The sequence below is a fragment of the Ambystoma mexicanum genome, chromosome 3q (assembly GCF_040938575.1).
Source record: "Ambystoma mexicanum isolate Mex_15411 chromosome 3q, UKY_AmexF1_1, whole genome shotgun sequence".
NCBI classification, from domain to species: domain Eukaryota; kingdom Metazoa; phylum Chordata; class Amphibia; order Caudata; family Ambystomatidae; genus Ambystoma; species Ambystoma mexicanum.
The window spans coordinates 66,285,899-66,306,948 of record NC_090926.1 but is presented as its reverse complement, the minus strand read 5'-3'; the positions used below and the strand labels follow the sequence as shown (position 1 = coordinate 66,306,948).

At 44.6% G+C, this 21,050-nt stretch overlaps 1 protein-coding gene across 1 annotated transcript in view; it reads left to right on the top strand.

Moving 5' to 3' along the window:
- The window catches only part of LOC138582129 (zinc finger protein 773-like), a 167,083-nt gene that overhangs the window by 74,466 nt on the left and 71,567 nt on the right, over positions 1–21,050 (top strand). The window contains exon 4 of the mRNA XM_069653134.1: positions 4,452–4,568. Coding sequence (XP_069509235.1) covers positions 4,452–4,568 — 117 coding nt within the window. The remainder of the gene's footprint in view (positions 1–4,451; positions 4,569–21,050) is intronic.

Genomic DNA, 21,050 nt, shown 5'->3' with positions numbered 1-21,050 from the left:
CTTTTAGGGAGCTCGGAGAAGACTGACTATCGCTGGTCGGATTCTCGTTTCTAATCTGGTCCAGCACACTGGTGAAGGAATTTCAAAGACTTAAATGGCGTCTCTGGAGAGCCTTGAGGAGGCCACCAAAGTTTTGCTCGATTCGGAACTCAAGACCATGCACCACACAATGGCTCGAGGTCTCAGGGTATTGAGGTATTGCAGCCTGCAAGGTCGCAGCACAACGCGATATGGTTGAAAATGCAGGTCTTCTTGAGTCTAGTGGATCTCACCAGGCTCTGGGTCAGAGTCATCGTCTTCGGGACCCCGAGATCAATTGGAAGGAAGGGTAAAAGGCTCTGGTTACATAGCAGGCTCTCTGGTCGTTGGAAATCACTACAGCCATCTTTTGTTCATCTTCCTCTTCGGTTTCAGATCTAGTGGTCGACATGTCAGTAGCTTCCAGGTTCGGAGTATTTAACAGGTATTACAGTACAACTTCTGCATTCTCTCCCTGCATTTTACAGAAAGGGGCGGTCTGGCTGTCGAGTCAGACCAGCCATACCCCATTGAGACTGGGATCCTTTCAGGCATGGTGAGGGCGACAGAGTTTTGCACTCCTCCCTCGCTTCTTTCCTTGGCGGGGAATACAAAGGATTCCTGCTGAAGACAAAACCCCCACTGAGGTCGTTCCTGCCTAAAATGGCGGGGAAAACCTCAGAAACTACAAGCAAGCAGGAAGTAGCGTAAAAAGAAGGATTCCACCATTTTAGAAAAATGGTGGCCCTTAGGAACATTACTGAGGCTGAATCAACAGCCTGCCAGTTAAGAGGAGTAAAAGTCATGAAGGTAAAACCATTACTACCAGCCATTCAAGCAAACTTGCAATTGTAACAATAATTTTAAAGGTAAGTAAGAAAGGGGATACATTGAATCCCCCAGCACTCCACATAAGGTGGGGTGTGCTGGCTCATTTAATAAAATGTAAAGGGGGATGAAAATCCCTCTTTACTACTTGGGACTGTAGTTCATCCAAGTACATGAAAGAGACATTAACAGGAGAGCGCATAGGGGGAACCCAGCCTAAGCCCACTAGTTACAGGAAACCATAACTTCAACCATACACTATGGAGAGACATGAAAAGGTCACCCATAAAAATAGTAAAAGACTTGGTGAGAGGGGAAAAAGATTCCCCTTCACCTAGGGACAAGGTCAAATAGTTACCTAGTCAAAGCAAAATGTTCTGGAGTTGACCCGGTCAGGTAAGATTTTCATTTTTATAATACATCTTCCTAACAATAGAGACATTTAAAGAGATATTCAAAGGGATGGGGAACAGCAACATGGACAAAGATGCAAACATATGTAAAGATGCACAGACAGATGCAGAACCAATAACATGCACGCAGAAGCGCACACTCATTACGAGTCCGGCAGTAGCCATGCCGGTAAAAGTGGCAGGATGCCGCCGGACTCGTGTATTTTTCCAGCGCCTGGCTCCACGGAAACACCGGGGGGGGGATTATGATCCCGGTGTTCCTGGAAGTCAGGCGCCTGAAAAATGTAAATAGCCATTCCCACTTGAGTCCAATAGGACTCAATGGGAATGGGGATGAGGGAAGCACTGGCACAATTAACAACGGTGCTGGTGCTTTCCGGAAAGTCTGCGGACGGCTGTGGTCCCGCCCGCCAGGTCGGGACGGCAGCCGCCCGCAGCCTCGAAGTATGCCGGTCCAGTAACAACGGTGCCGGTCGGCTTACCAGCACCATTGTTACCGGACCGGCACACTTGTAATGAGGCCCTATATCTCTCTATGTATACCTCCTTATATCTCTTTCTTTCCCCGTCTCCATCTCTTTCCCTGTTTCTATCTGACTCTTTCTATCTCGCTCTCTCTCCGATAGCTAACATGATAACCACAGGCGATGACCGGTTCAAGGAAAGACAGGCAATCTTTTGACTGACACAGGTAGACAAACAAATGTAGATAAGGCGATAAAGTGCTGGCATTGGCATGGGCTCACAGGTGCAAATGGACCCAAAGACAGACACAAACACATAGACACACGTAGACGGACAAAGACAGACAAGCATTCATATCCTTAGACCTAAAATTGGACAGATACAAAGACACACAAGGCTGACCCAAAGACAGACATTGAGACCCCCCGTAGACACACACACACACACACACACGCGCGCACGCACATGCATGCCTAGACACCCAGACGCATATACAGAAGCACCAATATTGCATTTCCGTATTCATTGGAATGTTCAGAGTCGAGCACCCACTTACAGTCCTCAGAATATAATCTGTAGCATCCAGAGCTGGGACCTAAAAAAGGTCAGTTCCTGATTTACTGCATTGTCCTGTGATTATATTCATCCAAGTAGGGCATAAGTGAATGAAAATGGCTTCTGCGTTCGACCCTTCTAAAGTACAGCTTGTTTTGATTACGTATTTCAGTTTCCCAAAATAATTCCACAGTGGGGGTGGAACGGACATTAAAACAGGAAACAGTGTTAGATGGAACACTTTTGCTACAAACCTTTATTAAATTTGGTCCATTTTTAACTGGGCGACATGATGTGTACAGAGGGGAGGAAACTGATTAATTGGCTGGACTGTAAATTTATAAAGTGCCTACATTTTTGTTTCTTAAATATTTTGTATGTGATACAAACGCACACAAAATTAAAACACCTTAAAAAAATACATAATATGTAAAGTCTGGTATAGAACTGTGCTTATTGGGCCAAGAAGGTGCATCTGCAGGACTTCAGCTGAGTTTTAGGAATAATGAATCCTTTCTTTACTTTCTACATGGGAAGCCCACCCACCAGAATGGTATCCCACAATACACTATTAATGCAGCGCCTATGAATTCTCACTTTATTTGCCAAGTAGGTATTCCTGTGGGTACACCGTCCCTCACGCTAGTACCATCTATGAGTACTGTAACATATTCTTAATGTCTGCTGATGATGGTTATTCCTAAATCTTATGAAGGTAAATTCCTTTTATGTGATGATGTGAATGGTCTAATCACTTGTTTGTGAAGCGTGAATGTTATACATAATACAAGTATGTTTTATTTAATGCTTTGTGGAACAGTGTTTCACAAGTCCTAATTTTCTGCCTGTTATGCTTTGTGAAACAGTTATTTAAAAGATCACAGTTTCACTGTTATTCCATGGCAACACGTGTTTCACTCTTCTGGAGCTTTCTCAAGGCAACATAATTATAATAGTTTCTTCTACAAATGTATTGATCAGTTCAATGATTAGCACGATTTTGATAAAAACACCAAAAAAAGAAAGGAGAAAAAGAACATGATTTATGTTATTATCACATCTGTGATCAAAACACTTTGTTAGGAAAATATCTCATAACCATTTTACTGTTCGCTACAGAGGTTATTAAAATGCAATTCTTTATTTTTCTTTTATTCATGTCATCCTGAATTTTGTTTGTTTGTTTTATTATTTGTATTGCGCACCAGACCCAAAGGTATCAGGGCGCATAGCATAAGGTAATTTGCAGCTTGGTTACACCTCGGGATAATGCAATACAATATATGGATAATATAATACATATGAAATATACAGAGCAAGGAAAGTGAGCACGCAGCTAGAAATCAAATGGAAACAACAAAGTGACATAGTCCTAAAAGAGGAAAGTTACAAATACGACATGACATAGTGCTAAGAGAGGACAGATACAGCAGATATAGAGAACAGTCCAAATAAGGCTGGTAGCTGAACAATAATTTTTACAGGCAGAGCAGGTTGGTCGTAGTTATGCAGGTGTGCGGGTAGACCTAGATGTCAGACTCTTTGAGCCATCTTATTATACTCTGACGGAAGTTTAGGTAAGATTGATCTGCCCTCAGTGGGGTGGGTAAAGAGTTCCATAATTGGGCTGCCTTGACCGGGAAGCTAGTCCCACCCCACCACCCCCAACCAATTAAAACTTTTTTCAAAATCATCAACTGTCCTTTTCATATTACACCCCAAGGTTGTTGTGGACTGCATGCCATTAATCCTCTGCACGGTCTCCTGTACCTAACCTATGTAAATGTACTCTTATTTGAAAAAAATTACTTACTGTATTGCTCATTTTATTTATTTCTAATGCTAAACACTGTAAATGAAATAATAACAATTTAAAGGATGCAAGACCACTAATTCCTAAAATGCAAATAAAAAAACAGGGCTGGCTAGTATATCATGCCTGATATGGGACAACATGAGAGCTCTGTATGCAATATTGCATTGTCTGTTTGGACTTGTGTGGACAGCTTCCGTTTCTGGAATGCTTTTACTACAGTGAAATGATTGAACCTTTGACCAACTTTATTTTCGTAAGTAAAGTATGCCGATCCTCAGTCCTATTACTCCCATATTTTCTAAAAATAAGTAATTTTCCCAGCATGTAAATAATGATTTTCTTTCTTTAATCTGCAGGTGATACAACTGCCAGTTTTGATTCGGATATAGTGTTCACCATAAGCCGGGAGGAAAACCAATATCTAATTCCTCCTAAGAGCAAAGACCCTGGAAGCAATGACCGTCCCCATGCAGGTCAGTGATAACTGTTGGAATGTTTGATTTTTTTCAGATTAAATCAATTTGCAAGCTTCTTGTACCTTTTACAGGTCATACAATGTCATAGAAGTGAGAGAAGAGTTTGCAACACAGAGTAAATCAGTGACTATCGGCAGATAAAGAATACAGGTACATGCCGGCAGAACACACCAAGGTTAATGCATGCTAGCAACGGGCTCAAGATAAGGAAAAGCATTCGTTCTCTACACTAAATGAGTCTCCCCTTAGTTTGTGTGCCTATTTTGTTCAGTTGCTTTGTACCTCATCATAGGTCATCTCATGGTAACTTTACAACACTACAGTCAATGAGCTGTACAATACGGATCCGGATGAACGGTTATCCAAATAATGGTAGATGTGCAAATCACTGTTTCGGGAGTCTATCCTTTCTGTTCACCATCACATTGTGTCTAATGTTTCCCGAATGCAGATTTTAAGGTCCTACCCCATTTGTCGGTGTTGGTCACATTGCTGGCATAGTGGAATCAAATGCTTACGCAAAATAGTTGCTGGTATGCTGGCAACATTTTCCAAATATGGATTCTGAGATTTTGAGTCAGAGCATCAGCATTTCATTGGTTGACCCTCTACACTTTGTATGGTTGAATCTTGACTGGACACTGGACCACCAGGTTTCATCAGCTGACTTTAGATGATTGCTATGTCCACGGTTGAGGGCTAGCTTTTGAAGGTATTGTAACATGACTACACAAATGAGCGGTAAAAGGTGCAAACTATTTTAAACTGGATTCTATGTCCACAGGGACACAACCGAGCTCTCTTGGCTGGTGTGATGCGATCTAACTGCAGACAGATTTTGGGTGCTTTATTTTGGAGCCTTTTTGAGGTCTCTTACTTTTGTTATTCCTAAATGGCCTTTGTTGTAATGCTCTAGTTAGAGCAATAGCTTGACCCAGGTTTGTTCAACCAAGCAATTTGTTTGATGGCATGCGTTTACCCTTTTTAGCAGCAGTAATTAGAAATGGATGCCCTTAATGATGGCTGTGTTGTGTAAGGAGAGGTCTAGTTAATGTCTTCCCTTTCTCCCCTTTCACAGGCATTTCACTGTACCTGTAGCAGTGTGTTATGTTATGTTAAAGGGTATTTATACCACGCACTGTCACCACCGGAGTAGCCACCGGGTGCTCTGGTGGATCTGAGAAGCAAGAGGGTAGAGTAGGTTAGTAGGACTGAGCGGGAGGAAGAGCAAGAGAGCTGTGATGTGCTGCTGGCAGCTTCAGTTTGATTTACAACATTCAATGAGCTTAGGTGTGTTTTTCGGTTAGTAGCCTTCATGTGCAGTTGTGTGAGGCTATGTGTGGTTTGTTTTGTTGCGGTGTAGTGCAGTACGCACAGTTTATTGTGCTTTAGAGGTATAGATGTGTTTAGTTCAGAGTTTGTGAAGTGTACGCAGAGGGTTGAGTTTTTGTATTAGTAGGGTTGGTTAGTGGTATCACTATTTAGATGGGACGCATAATGATATCCACAATTCCATTTAGATGTGACGAAAGCTCATATTCACAAATCTGTCTAGATGTGACGTAAGCTAATCTTCACAGTTCTATCTGGATGGTATCTGCCCAGTACCCAAGGACAGGAGATGAGAGGTGCCTTTGTTGTGCCATGTTACTGGATGTTGCTGTATTGCAGCTTTTGCCATTCGCAAGGCCTCTTGGCACTTTGGGGCCTGCAAGCAATAAATTTGGGTTATGGGTATGCAAAACTTAGATCTGTACTTGTGTTATGTAGATCATGTGTGGTTGGGCCCCTGTGGTTTTTCCATGCAGTTTCAAGTTTGCATTGATCCCTTTTCCATGGCCTTTGATAGTCAAGAACCAATTTTTCTCGGGTACCTTGATCTAGTCCTTTGCCTGGGAAGCAGTGGTGGTTAAAACGGAGAGTAAATCTTTGGTGCACACGTGATCCAGGAAGGAGTTTTCAAACCTCTTGGAGAATAGTTTCTTGTGTGGGGGTATTTTTTATTTGTTCATGAATGGTGTATATGGAGGGGGTAGGGATAATATGCTCATGTGGGGATACCGCACTACCGGGTGGACAGTGATGTCAGAAGTGGGTATTCCATGGGCCTGATCACAGGTTGGGCGGTAGTCCATAAATCTGGCGGTAATGCTATTACTGCCACATTTAAGGGTCCGCCTAATCCAGAGTATTGGCCACATTTCCCTCGAGCTCAGTGTCATGCTGCGGCCCTGGAGGCTTTGGAACAAGTGGCAACATCAGTACAGAACGTTACGTTCGATCCAGGATACTGTATCCACAGCCGCACATTCCCCTCCCGGTCTAGTCCTCATCCAAGATGGCTGCCGCAAGATGGCAGACGCAACTATAACTACGCGCCGTGTCATCAGCACTGCACGTTTTATCCATCTCTTGGTGCCCGCTCCAGTGTCTACAGCCCTCGCCGACTGCAGAAACTAATCTCTTGCTACCACTTTCCAGCCCTTCGTTTTCCGCTTTGCCTTTTTCATCCCTTCTCTTTTCTGCTCCGTCCTTGCTGGCTTCCTTCCTGGCGTTCTGGCGCTGCCTTTTTTCTCCATTCTCAGTGCGGGTAAGTCTTCAGCCTTTTTCCTCCGTTTCTGCCGCTTACCTTGTTTTCCTTCTATTTCTTGGTGGTTCCGCTTGGCTCCGCCTTTCTAACTCCGATCCTTTCTTATCTCTCTGCCACCCTCGCACTGCCTGGATAGTCACTCTACTGCCTCTTACCTGACTACTCTATCTGTTCCCGTTTCTTTTGGATCCATTCTGTTCCATTCCGTAGCTCCTCCTCTTACTTTGGGCCTCGGTTTGGCTACCATAGGTAGTTCCAGTCTGCACACTGAACATCCTTCGAGGCTGGTACTCCTACACTCGGACCTTCAAAGCATATGACCATTGTGTTCCCAGAAGGGGAGACCCTTTCCCTGGATTCCTGCTACCCAAGGGAAGGAGTGTTTTGCTATCGAACTCTTTGAAGGGGAACTCCAGTTACACTTCCTTCAAGAACGTTCTGTTAAGACCCACTACCAGGGTTTTTTGGTGCCATCAGCGTTTTCCCTGGTTTGGGGCTGGCTCCCTGGGATTCCCTTTGGTGTGGGTCTCAGTCCCAGTCAAGGTGGCCTCCGGGGGAGCCAGACCCTACTTACACGAGAAGAAGGAAGAGAAACTAAAGGATAAAAAGGGCAAGGAGAGCAGACGGAAGGAGTCATCTGAGACCTGGGACAGCTCCACAGAGGAAGGAGGTGAGGAGGGGTCTCAGGAGGGTACGCCTGACCAGGCAAGGCAGGACACTCGGAGCTGGAGGTAAAAGCGCCGGTGGAATGGGCATTTTCAGTGCTATTAGCACAAGCGCAATTTGCACCGGTGCTAATGGCGCCCCCCAATGGGGAATGGCGCTAACTGTTACCCCGCAATTTGCACCGGACCGAGTAATGGTAACGCTATTTGCCCTGGCAGTATTACCGCCGGGATACCGCCAGACCCGTGATCAAGCTTCATATTGCCTGGCCATGTCTAGGCAATGACCTTTCCTATACAACAGAAGGGAAGCATTGTAGAGATTGCATCAGTGTCTGCCTGCTCCTTTGTACCTGCCCACGTTCATGTTTCAGGAATTACTCTTGCAGGTACCATTTGAACAGCTGTACTCTAGTTCCGGGACTTTTTTTTTATTGTCCCTACGGTTCGGCCATGTGTTTTTAAGCATAAATCGGTAGATCGTAGAAAACTTTCCTATGGACCTTACCCGACTTTTCGTCCATTAACGCACTCGAAATCAGCTGCCATTTTCTGATAATCCTATCATTTCCCCCCATCGCCCTGGCTCACCTGCTTTTGCGGCACTAAATCAAATCCCCCGCCCCTGAAACAGACTTTATCAAAACATTCATATTCCCCGCCTCTATCCGTGACGTGACTGTGCTGCGTAGGCAAACGCGCCCAGGCGTCTTCTACGCGACTCCACACAGAACCCGGAAATCAACACAGATCAGCTCACAACACAGCGCGCCACAATTCGGAATATGAAACTGTACTTTTAAATCAAACCGCAAGATTGTAAATTTGGTAAAGTACATTTATTTGACATCAAATGTTTAGAGAATATTCAGCGATTTTCATTTTTATTTGCTCACGTTCCAAAAAGTTCGTTTTGAGGCACGCGATGTTCCTTTGCTGTACACAGGGTCTTAGATCATCTCACAATACAGCGCCACAATTCGGAATATGAAACTGTGGTTTAAAAGCAAACTGCAAGATTGTACATTTGGCAAAGTACATTTATTGGACATCAAAGGTTTAGAGAATATTCAGCGATTTGCATTTTTCTTTGCTCTCGATCCAAAATAGTTCGTCTTGAGGCAAGCGCTGTTCGTGTGCAGTACACAGGGTGTTGGTTTACGATAAAATAAGCTCTTCGGTCGCACTGATAATCGCATGGCTGTTCCAACAACGAGGCACTAGGCCACCACAACGGTATGTATGTTGTATCTAGCCATTAGTACCGCGTAAGGGCATACTTGTACTTGGCGATCGTCCCATAAAATGGTCAGGGTGGTAACGTTGTTCACGCAGAGAAGCAACTGGCGGTTGAAAAACCCATCCGCCGGTGTCTGGTACTCGTGACACACACAATAATGAGTGATGTACCTGTTTTAAAAACATAAAAAATGAAATTAGTCTCACCATCAGATCTTTATTAAAATTATTCATTTTATATATTAGGTCGGGAAATTATTTCATAGCTAGGACAGTGCAACTGGGTATTATACCTCATTTCCAGTAACCCACCCCCTCTCCTCCGCCTTTTTCACAGCCGCCTGAGCGCCAGTGGACCACTTCGTCACTGATATGATATAATATGGCATTTGCAACGCGCCTATACACAAGTGTTTCAAGGCGTGGCGAGGCAGGGAGGGGGGGAACAAGGAGAAGACAGACAACGATCCTACTAGGCCAGGTGTCATTCAGATCGCGCAAGTGCAGGGGTAGGGGGAAGGTAAAAGTGCAAGGGGAAGGGGAGGGGGGAAGTGGAGTACAAGGTAAGTAGCATAAAATAATAAATACATAGGGCCAGCTGGTGGCGAGTGCAAGGTAAGTGCAGAACAAGTGCTGGGAAGGGGGGGCTGTAGGATACTGAGACAGTCCCCCAGTGCAGGGGTTGACAGGGAGGCAGTGCAGGTGGAGAGTGGAAGGGCCCAGGACTGAGGTCGCAGACAGTGGACCAGTTGTAGCAGGGGAGAGGGAGAGAGAAAGCAGAAGCAAAGAGTAAGGTTTTGAGGTGCTTCCGTAAAAGGAGATTGTTCTCCTCAAGATAGTGCGCGGTACAAAACAATATGCCACATTGAACGAACAAGTACAACTTAACCCGTCTTTAAAGCTACTGTATAGTAATTAAATTGCGGTATAAACTCATCTAAAGAGTTACTTACATTATATTTGCATTTTCCATTGTGTCTGTGCGTAGGGCAGCCCCGAAATACCACTCCTTCTATGCCGACGTTATTTCTTCTAATGAACGAACATTAAATGGCTATCGTTTCTGAAATTTTATTCATTATCGTTTCTTACGTTATTGCACCACACCCCCAAAAAGAAGTCTTTCGGGATGGTCCCGGCCTGTCAAGGTCAAATAACAATAGAACCTTATACTGAGTCGTGGGCCATTCCGGCACCCGAGCAAAAAATCAAAGCAGCTGACCTTCACTTTGAACGAGCACACATTCCTAGTTAGCTACATTCAGTGTAAGGCCATCTCACAGGACTTGAAATTTACACTCCATCTTTGCATTTTGTATGCGTGCTTAGCAGCCCCAGAGAACCATAAATACGGAGACATTCTATATTTTTTGAAAAATGATTTATATTACTGTTTGGTTTAATTTAATGCGCAAATGAACAAGGTTGGATAGACACATTGCATGTACACTGAGCAATCACTTTTATTTACACAATACATAGCTACACATATTCAATGGGCCTGCGACATGAGGAGACTTGAGAGAACAGACAATCAAATTACAATCATTTAAACCGTGATGTGTATTTCTCAATGAGCTCTTCTTTAGGTGGACATGGAACAGAGGCAATGTTGGGTGGCAATGCAGTTGTCCCCTGCACAGGTTCGTTCACAACTCCATGTATGTGTCTATCTATGACATCCACATTAAGTCTCTCAATAAACTCATATTGCATATCCTCAAACACTGGTTTGATCACCCATTGTTTACTTCTTTTAGTGAAGGCCTTATTGTAGCGAAGCGTCCCTAAAGTTCCGGTCGTCCTACTTTGTTGACGGCCAACATTATGGTTATGTGCCAAGACCGCTAGAAGAGTCCGATTTATCATGCCCTCCATGCCAAAATGCAATCGTTTTGGCCTGTACTTTAGGCACATATTGTGGAACACCTCCAAATCTCCTGTGTGGCAGAATTCCGTGAGTCCCCTCAAATCTCTGGTTATAGTTTTATCAAATACAATCTTTTCAATGGCTTTGTGAGTGGGTGATGAAGGAATCAACCACTTCTTCTTCCGTGCCTCCTCTGTGGACAAATGGCCATGTTCACAATTGTGGAAATGTTGGTTTGTGTTCCAACGGTGAACGTTGGTACAGTGTAGCATTACTGACCGCCATTTTTCCAGTAGAATTTCCAACGACCCTCCACATGTTTTTGAGCTCCACCAAAGATGGTTGCTGATTGACTTGGACCACTGTGAAATACCTTGCATATCTTTTTTTTTACCTGCAGCCGACATTTTTTTATTGATTGTTTTTGCAAGATGCCAAACGTCAAATTGGTGATTTATATTTTTGTACTGTTCTCTCATTGTCTTGGCAATTGAAACGTGTCTGTCCGTGGCTATCAGTTCGATCACCATTCCCCGCGATTGTAGTTCTTGCAATGATGCTACAAAGCCAACTTTCTCCATGGCCACTGAGGATGTACTTTGTGACACCTGCACGACCACCGAACTCACAATTTTCTTACTTTCCATGTCCTGAAAGTGGTAGGTGCAGTACTTGGCTGAAAATCCTGGGCTGTCGCACTGTCCATCACCGGCTAGCCTGAACCGTTTGCCCGCGAATGTACTATCAATAGACATTTTTTCCATTCTCCAAGCTTCGCTAATGGCTGGAAATAGATAATCGGTTTGGTATTTGTAGAACTGAGTTTTCGCAATGAAATGGATTCCCACAAACTGAAAGAAAGACTCTAACTTTTTAAAACTTGAACCACTAAAAAGTGCAGCCGCTGCACAAAGTAGATTGCCTGCTGGCAGTTGCCCCAGCATGGGTTGTGCAGACCATGAGAAAGGATGATATTTTGTACAGGTGGCATGTATTTTAAGGTTAGTGCCTCGAATTGCACGAGTCACATTAATCAATGGCTCCCCACATACTTCCCCACCAACCGAATGCCCACATTTCATCCGAATAATAATATCAATCAAACAACTATCGAATACAATGAATTTGGCCTCTTTCCTTATACTGTCACTCTGCATCCCAGCTGGTTCGGCCTGTAACGTTGAGGACATGTCACTCACATGAAAGGTAGAATCTCTGATATCGTCTTCCGCTATGTTCAGTGATATTGATGGTGTTTCATTGTCGTCCACTTCATTCTCTTCCATTGCAACATCTGTTCCTTCTCCGGCGATGGGTGAATAAAACAATTTCTTCAACTTTCTTGCGGTCTTAGTTTTTGCGGGTGTGGATTCTGTGAATTGATCTCCGACTGCATCCGAACTACCAGGAGGACATTCACTATCAATGGCTGGTGGTGGTATAGCTCCGTTGTCAATCTCTTGATATTCTTCCCATTGGCACGATGCATCTCCAGTCTCAAGTCCCTGCCAAAAGGTTTGACAAGCAACATCTCTCGTTCGCTTCACTGTCTTTGTAGATCTAGTTCGTACACCCACTCGCAACTAGAGGACAGATTGGAAAAGGGATGTTCAGTTTAAACACAACTTACAGTATTGAACTATTAACAGTGAAAAACAACATAATATAGTGACCAGGACACTAACCTTCTTTTGCTTTCTTTTCTTTGAAACTTTCTTGCCTCGAACTTCAACATCAGGACGCTGTTGCTCCGACTCGTGTGTGCATGTCTCCACTTCCTCTTGCGCTGCAACGACTATATTTTCATGATAAGCACATCCATCACGCACTGACGCTCCATCGACTCCCTGAAACATAGGACTTTCATTAGTATGTATAATAATATCGAAAACACAAAATGTACTTGGGGACCAATACCCACGTACATCTCAATAGCAAAACACGAATGAACGCTTTGTGTAGAACATTCAAACGACAATTATTCACGCATTGTTGATCTAGTTAGATGGAACTGTCAAGATCCATACCTCGGGCTCCTCATAGACTTCCATTGATGATATTATTGAAGATGATGCTTCAGTAACTCCCTGAAACACAGTAATTGCATTAGTATGGTTTTCTATTTTGTTAAAAAGAACATAAACTTTGTGCTGGCGTCAACGGCTCATCTAAATAGACCTGCACAAATGATCAGTTGTCTAAAATAAATAATGGATATGTAAATATGATTCGATTTGCTCGATCGTTGGAAGTGTCACCACCCAGAGATCTGCATCAACTACTAGGGGTGATGTTCTTGTAGAAGAAGCTCCGTCATCTCCCTGAAACATAGTACTTGCGTTAATAAAGAAGGAAGTATAGCGGATGTAATCACGTCATATGATCTCGCTTGATCGAACTGTCAGTATCCATACCTCGAAATGCATAAGAACATCAAGGGACGATGTAACTGCGGTGCACACTTCTGCAAGCTGTTGCGCCGACCCGTAACTGCATGCTCCCCCTTCTTCTTGGCTAATGCTCCATCGACTCCCTGAAACATAGGACTTTCATTAGTAATGAACACAATATTGAAAAAAGAAGACACATAGGAGGGCGACGACAGAAGGACATATCAATGGCTAAAAACGAAAGAAACATTGTGTGTAACAATCACGCTACAAGAATGCAAGATCTGATGATCTCCATCGATGGAACTGTGCGGAAACGTACCTCGAGCATCTGAGTGACATCAACGGTTGTCGTCAATACGTTGGACTCCTCAGCATCTCCCTGAAAGACAGTACTTGCATTATTTTGGATAACAATAATTATAACTGAAAACAAAGACTAGAGGACGAGTACAAGGGTGTACCATTAGGTAAAATAATTACACGATAAATTAAAACTATTGATTTACATGCCTAAAACAAGTCAGTGGCAGAATAGCCAAGTAAGATTACCCGATAGGCGCTTGAAGTGGCTGATGACTGCAATAACGACACGGATGGAGAATCTTCCGCCTTCATATTGAGTGGATACATAAATGGGGAAATTATTGTTAGATAATGCTACACACTACCGCAAGGCCGAGAGATAAATACGTAAACTTGACTCACCAGTGGAGGGATGTGGACGAATAGAGTGGGAATAGCGGTTGAGAGCAATTTTCGCCTCGCTCGCGGTGTGTTCTTCTTTATTAGCATTGATGTGGAGTACATGTCTGAGCTAAAGTGCCTGCTGCAGATGCGGTATCGATCACCCCTCTTGTCCGCAAAGACTTCTAGGACTCTACTTTCAAGCTCAGACGGTGGATATCCGCAATATCGGACCCATTCTCTTATCTGATCTATTGTCTTAGGGAAAACATGCATTATAGTACCTTCAGATTTATTATGGGTCTTCGAAGGGCAACCGCCAATGGAACAAGCAGGCATTGTGGAAAGTTCTGAAAAGTAAAGATCAACAATTCTCTATGAATACCAATGTGTTAAAAAATTAAATGACACATAAAAGGTTCAATGCAAGGTTCGTTTTGGTTCTTGGAACTATACACGTTATTCACATGCGGATAAGTATTTGAATAACTTTAAAAAAATAGAAAAATAATTTGACTAAACTCAGAACATGTGACTAGTTACTTGCATGTACTGTCTTGAACGAAAAGAAATTGGACGCAAAATGATTATGGTACATGGCCTTACCTTGACGAACAAACAGTTAGATGCAGGGATCAGAGTTGTTTCTTGTCGTAGAACAGGGAGCAGTTCACAGGTTGCAAACTGACGAGTTTCCTCGAAGTGGTCACGGAAGTTCACAGAGACGAAGAGCAGATAACCAGCACCTTCACGGGTTGACTAGCAAAGCTCAAAGAAGTTCTCATTAGAAATATGAAGTGGGTTATAAAGAATTTGAAACAGGGGTGTGTTTGTGAATGAATGACGTGTATATGTCGTGGCATTATGCGGTTTGCAGGGGGCCGCCCAGCGTGAGGGGGGATGCTTGGCAGGAGACACGGGGTCTGGAGGTAGACATGGGAACAACAACCCATGCTCTATAGACCACTTTGAAGTGTACTTGTTCTTTGGCACCTCTTGGCCTTTATCGCTCCCTGACAGCTCCACTTGGCAGCACAAGTACCCCGGTGCGAACTGCCTTTGATAGGGCGGGGGGTGGATTGAGGCGGTGGTCGTGCAGACAAGACACAGGAAGACTCGTGAATGGAGACACACTTATGTGGATTGCAGGGGGCCGCCCAGCGTGAGGGGGGATGCTTGGCAGGAGACACGGGGTCTGGAGGTAGACATGGGAACAACAACCCATGCTCTATAGACCACTTTGAAGTGTACTTGTTCTTTGGCACCTCTTGGCCTTTATCGCTCCCTGACAGCTCCACTTGGCAGCACAAGTACCCCGGTGCGAACTGCCTTTGATAGGGCGGGGGGTGGATTGGGGCGGTGGTCGTGCAGACAAGACACAGGAAGACTCGTGAATGGAGACACACTTATGTGGATTGCAGGGGGCCGCCCAGCGTGAGGGGGGATGCTTGGCAGGAGACACGGGGTCTGGAGGTAGACATGGGAACAACAACCCATGCTCTATAGACCACTTTGAAGTGTACTTGTTCTTTGGCACCTCTTGGCCTTTATCGCTCCCTGACAGCTCCACTTGGCAGCACAAGTACCCCGGTGCGAACTGCCTTTGATAGAGGGGGGGGTGTGGATTACGGCGGTGGTCGTGCAGACAAGACTCGTTTGCCGCAGGGCCTCACCAAGGATCTAGTACATGGAAGGCAGGGGGGTGAGTTTATAAATACCTCACCCTCCCAGGAGAATATATGGGTGCAGTTCACCCTGGAGACCCTGGATGCCTAGGCAGTTAGTCAGCAGCAGGCTGGCCTGTGGTGGCAAGGCGGCACGGGCCAGAGGGGGTCATCTCTGTACCCGGTGCCAAAAAGGATGATTTATTATGATCAACCATATTGATTATTTACCTATAACCATGTTTTGTATCAATAAAATCCAACGGCCTTCCTTTTATTGCCAACGCTTGAACAAAGTGGTGTGGTAAGTATTTTTGGGGGAGGAGGCAAGGCCGGGAGGCTTGATGCCAACCCGCAAAATAACATATGTATGTCTGCTGCATATGGGTTCAACGGTTATGTGGATTGAAGGTGGGCGGCCAGCGTGAGGGAGGATGCTGGCCAGAGACATGTGGTGTGACAAGACAAGGCACAGGAAGACTATTCAATGGAGACACACTAGATTCATTTAAAAAATCAAAACAACCATTGTTAAAATATATGTTGGGTTTTATTTTAGATCTTAATTTCAATTGAACATAAATAATAAACATTACACATTGTAAAGTTCCGGTTGCAGCACATCCAGGGAAAATCCGCGGTATTGTCCACTGTCGCTGGGGAAATGTTGTCTAATGGCAAGTACCGCACAGGCAGGTATTACTCTCCGAACGCGGTGTCCGAGCCTCCCGTGAAGCCACCAAGTGAAGCAACGATAGGCCACCAGCCTGTACCACCTGTGAAAATGAAAGATGCAAACTGTATTAAAATGACAAAACTTTCTTAACACTGTCGATTCAGGTAAAAAATGTCATTCTGCTTTGAAAAAAATTCTATCTAGAATATGACATAGTAGTGGCATCACTCACTGACATCAAAACCAGAGTATACTTACTCGTTACTCGGATTACGCGGACGAACAGTGCCGCGAAGTTCGTGCATAAGCACCATCATCATCCTCAACACGGTCCGTGAGAGGCAGGCTTCCCTGAACTCTGGCAGCTCGGTGATGCATTGCGGACTTGGCTCGCCTTCCGAAATGTAGGCCAAGCACCCGGAATTTTCACGGCAGCAGCAGTTCTCCTCCTCAGTTGGCATTAGCTCGCACCGATTGCACGTGCACCAGGTGGAGACGCCGTCCATGCGACATGGTCCAGGCTCTTCATCCGTTGACTGGTCCTCCCAACTGCCGTCCGAATCCCCATCGTTTTCGCGTCCTTGCCTTTCCAGTAGTTCTTCCTCGGTGTACTCGGGCTCGTACATATACGGCATTATTGTAGCCATTGTGTGGTAAAGAAAGTAAAATAATTTACAGAGATGGTACAGGTGTTCACAAGGCCTAGAAGCGGCGAAGGTAGCTGACCAGAGCACAGAAACGAGTCACAGAATACTCAAAGTAACACAGAGAGAGTAATGGAATCGAAAATCTGCTGCTGTGTGTTGTGAAACGGTGTGTTTATACTTATAGAGGAAAGAGGCGTCCTGCCATTTCCATGGCGACACTTCATTAGCTGAGGCGCAGCGATTGTTGACACGAAACGTGCTTTGGCGTTGGGAAATGGGCGGTACGCGTCTGCTGATGTCAGGCTCAGGGGCGGGGGATTTGATTTAGTGCCGCAAAAGCAGGTGAGCCAGGGCGATGGGGGAAATGATAGGATTATCAGAAAATGGCGGCTGATTTCGAGTGCGTTAATGGACGAAAAGTCGGGTAAGGTCCATAGGAAAGTTTTCTACGATCTACCGATTTATGCTTAAAAACACATGGCCGAACCGTAGGGACAATAAAAAAAAAGTCCCGGAACTATCCTTTAAATTGCTCCCTGTATTAGTTGTTTTCCTTTGTCTCTCTTGGGCCTTCTATATTGTTTCTCACTCACTATCTCACGTTCGTCGCTCCAGATGAAAACTATTGGAGGCACTGGTATATTGTAGTGATAATACAAAACTTTACTTGGTTATAAAAATGTTCATTCGAGGAATTGAAGGAGCACCCTCATCCTGTGATTGCCAGGAGGAAGAGCCATCTGACTTCAACCTTCTTGCCAGTCTTTGAGTGGCATTTAGATCAAAAGGTCTAAACAAACACTTGACAGCATTGTGCCCCTGCACCATGGCTACAACAGAGCGTACCAGGTGGAAGGGAAATTGCTGCAGATTAAAGCACATCACTCTGTGAATCGGGGTGCATTCTGATCCGCTGCTGACCCGTCCCGAATCCCACCCTTGTCTGTGGCTGGCCGGATATTAGAATTGGAATTGAGTGCAGACCAACTCACTTTTGTGCATTCATCCTCCCAGCCAAACAATTCTGTTTTTTTAGCCTTTGCCTTTGCACCGAGCACACACAAATGATTCAAACCTTTTGCCACTCACAGTACCATTCATTTGCACCGAGAGATTGGGCCTCATTACGAGTCCGGCGGTAACCGAGCTGGTAAAACCGCCTGGTTACCGCCGGACTCGTATTACCATTCCACCTCCGTGATTCATTACAACCCCGGTTTTCCGGGAATCACGGAGGCGGAATGGTGTTAATCTCCATTCCCATAGGACTCAATGGGAATGGGGATCATGGAAACACCGGCAGCATCTCGTAATGCTGCCGGTGTTTCCTCGTCCGCCTGCAGGCAGGCGGTGTTAAAGCCGCCAGGTCAAACCTGGCGGGATCATCACCTCCTGCCTGCAGGAGTCGGGATCAGGCGGTCCGGAAACAACGGTGGCGGCGGGTTTACCGCCACCGTTATTTCCGGACCGCCTGATTTGTAATGAGGCCCATTGTCTTTTGAGAATTATGGCAGCTGCAGAATCGGCACTGAGAGGAGGAGCACATCTTTGTTGGTGGGATTCTGCACGTAAGTGAAGAAAAAAGATACTGCTTCAAATCCGAAACCCCACAGGCTTGCATTGGGAATTCTCTGTTTTAAAACATCTGTGCAGTAAAATGATCAATACATATCTGAAATGTTACATTTCTGTACGGAAATAGTGCATCAAATAAAACAGTTAAATACAATATGATTAATACATGAATAAATAAAAAAACAAATCAAGTAAGATACAAATGAATAATCCCAGAAAATAATGCTAAACAATTGAAAACCTAATGTGACATGGCGAGTAACCTGGCCTTGGCAAGAAGGTACAACGTCCTTTCATCGACACCCGTTTTTACGACTGGATTTATTATGAAGTTTTTGCCGAACAAACTCTTCGACATTTTTTGGGGAGTGGGAAATGGCACATAAAGGGTTGCAGGGACACGCTGGAATAACAAAAAATAGTAGAGGACACAGGAGTTGGGGAGAAGCCCCCACAAATAATTGTAAAAAATGTCGATTCTTTTTTTCGCCAAACGCTCTTCGTAAAGACACCCGTCGTAAAAATGGGTGTCGATGAAATGACATAGAACCGTCAAGAGGGATCTGGGAATCCCTGACAGGGAGGCCTGCCAGACAGAAATCCAGAGCCAGTCCTACCACTGAGGTGGACAGTGGCAGTTTAGAAGGCCCAATTCCTTTCCCCCAGGCCTCCGGTGCCAGCGCGTTTCTTTGCAGTACCCCTCTGCCCAAAGCTATGACTCCTTTACAAGATTCTTGCCAGTGTTTCTCTGCTTTTTGTAGAAACACATCATTCAACCAGAAACTGACAAGAAACATCCAACTTTGAATCCTGAACCAGTGCCCTACATTCATGAAGCTAAGTCCAACGCTATTACCGCTGCATGCATTGCTCTGCCCAGTCACGAGTATGGCCCTGCCTGGACGCATTCACCTCCAGCAGGTGAATGGGCCAGCGGTATGGGCATTTTTGGCGCTATTACCACCGGCGGTAATTGCGCCTCCCATTCCCAGTCCAAATAGGAAATGGGGATTTACTGCCTTACCACTACTCATGATCTGGTGCAAATTGCGCTGGACCGAGCAGTGGAGACGCTAATTGCATTGGTCGGTATCCCGGCACAATTAGCATTGGGATACCACCAAACTCCTGATGAGGCCCGATATGAGTAGTAAGAAAACTGACCCTCCCCACCTGCCTTTTTTTTTTACTGCATATATATGCGGGGGGAAGACCCCCGTACTCCACCCAATACCCTGCAACCATTATTATTTACTTAACCCCCACACCCCCACATATATATATGTAATAAAAAGGGGCTGTCGCATTTCGGGCTTTGAAATTTTGGCCATTCTGTATTTTGTTATGATCCACTTTTATTTCCATTTTATGTTATTGTTGGAAGTGTCTCAATCATGATTAATAAGAAAAGTAGTGTATGTGGAACATTCGATTGCTGTATTAATGGACGTCGGCACCAAAAGCTCAGAGGTGGAGGCGAGAGTCACAACCGCGGGCAGTGTGGATAGGAAAAAAAGATGGTTGGAACGCAAGCAAGGGCTCCGAGCCCTAGGATACGTCCATCGGTCTGGCTCTGTGGACCCTTTGCCTACATGTGCACCCATTACATGCATTCCATTGCTTTAACAATGATAGCCCTTTCCCATCACATCCCCGTAAACATGCACAAAACAAGCGTACTTGGAGTGCTAAAGTAGCACAGTTTGGAATTCTCTATGGACAAGCCTTTACATAATGTGGCATGGTGCTAAGCACACAGAAAACACACATTCGAAAGAACACTGCTACCAGTGCAGTGCTTGCTATCCGCGACAGTAGAACCACACTGTATTCTCATTACATTGGGAGAAATTGGGATTATAATTGTATCGTAAATGGATTGTTTGGTCAAGAGAAATGAATTGCCATGTCCAAGACCATTCTCTTTATGAGTGTTTCGTATGTTTTGCTGTTTTATTGGTTTTGACAGATCTATCCGGTTAAGTGTTCATTTTATGGTTTTACCGAGATAAATCAATATGATGGAATGAATATGATGGAAAGGCAGCTTGTGAGAGAATAATGAATGTGATGGAAAGGCAGCTTGTGAGAGAATAATGAATGTGATGGAAAGGCAGCTTGTGAGAGAATAATGAATGTGATGGAAAGGCAGCTTGTGAGAGAATAATGAATGTGATGGAAAGGCAGCTTGTGAGAGAATAATGAATGTGATGGAAAGGCAGCTTGTGAGAGTATAATGAATGTGATGGAAAGGCAGCTTGTGAGAGAATAATGAATGTGATGGAAAGGCAGCTTGTGAGAGAATAATGAATGTGATGGAAAGGCAGCTTGTGAGAGAATAATGAATGTGATGGAAAGGCAGCTTGTGAGAGAATAATGAATGTGATGGAAAGGCAGCTTGTGAGAGAATAATGAATGTGATGGAAAGGCAGCTTGTGAGAGAATAATGAATGTGATGGAAAGGCAGCTTGTGAGA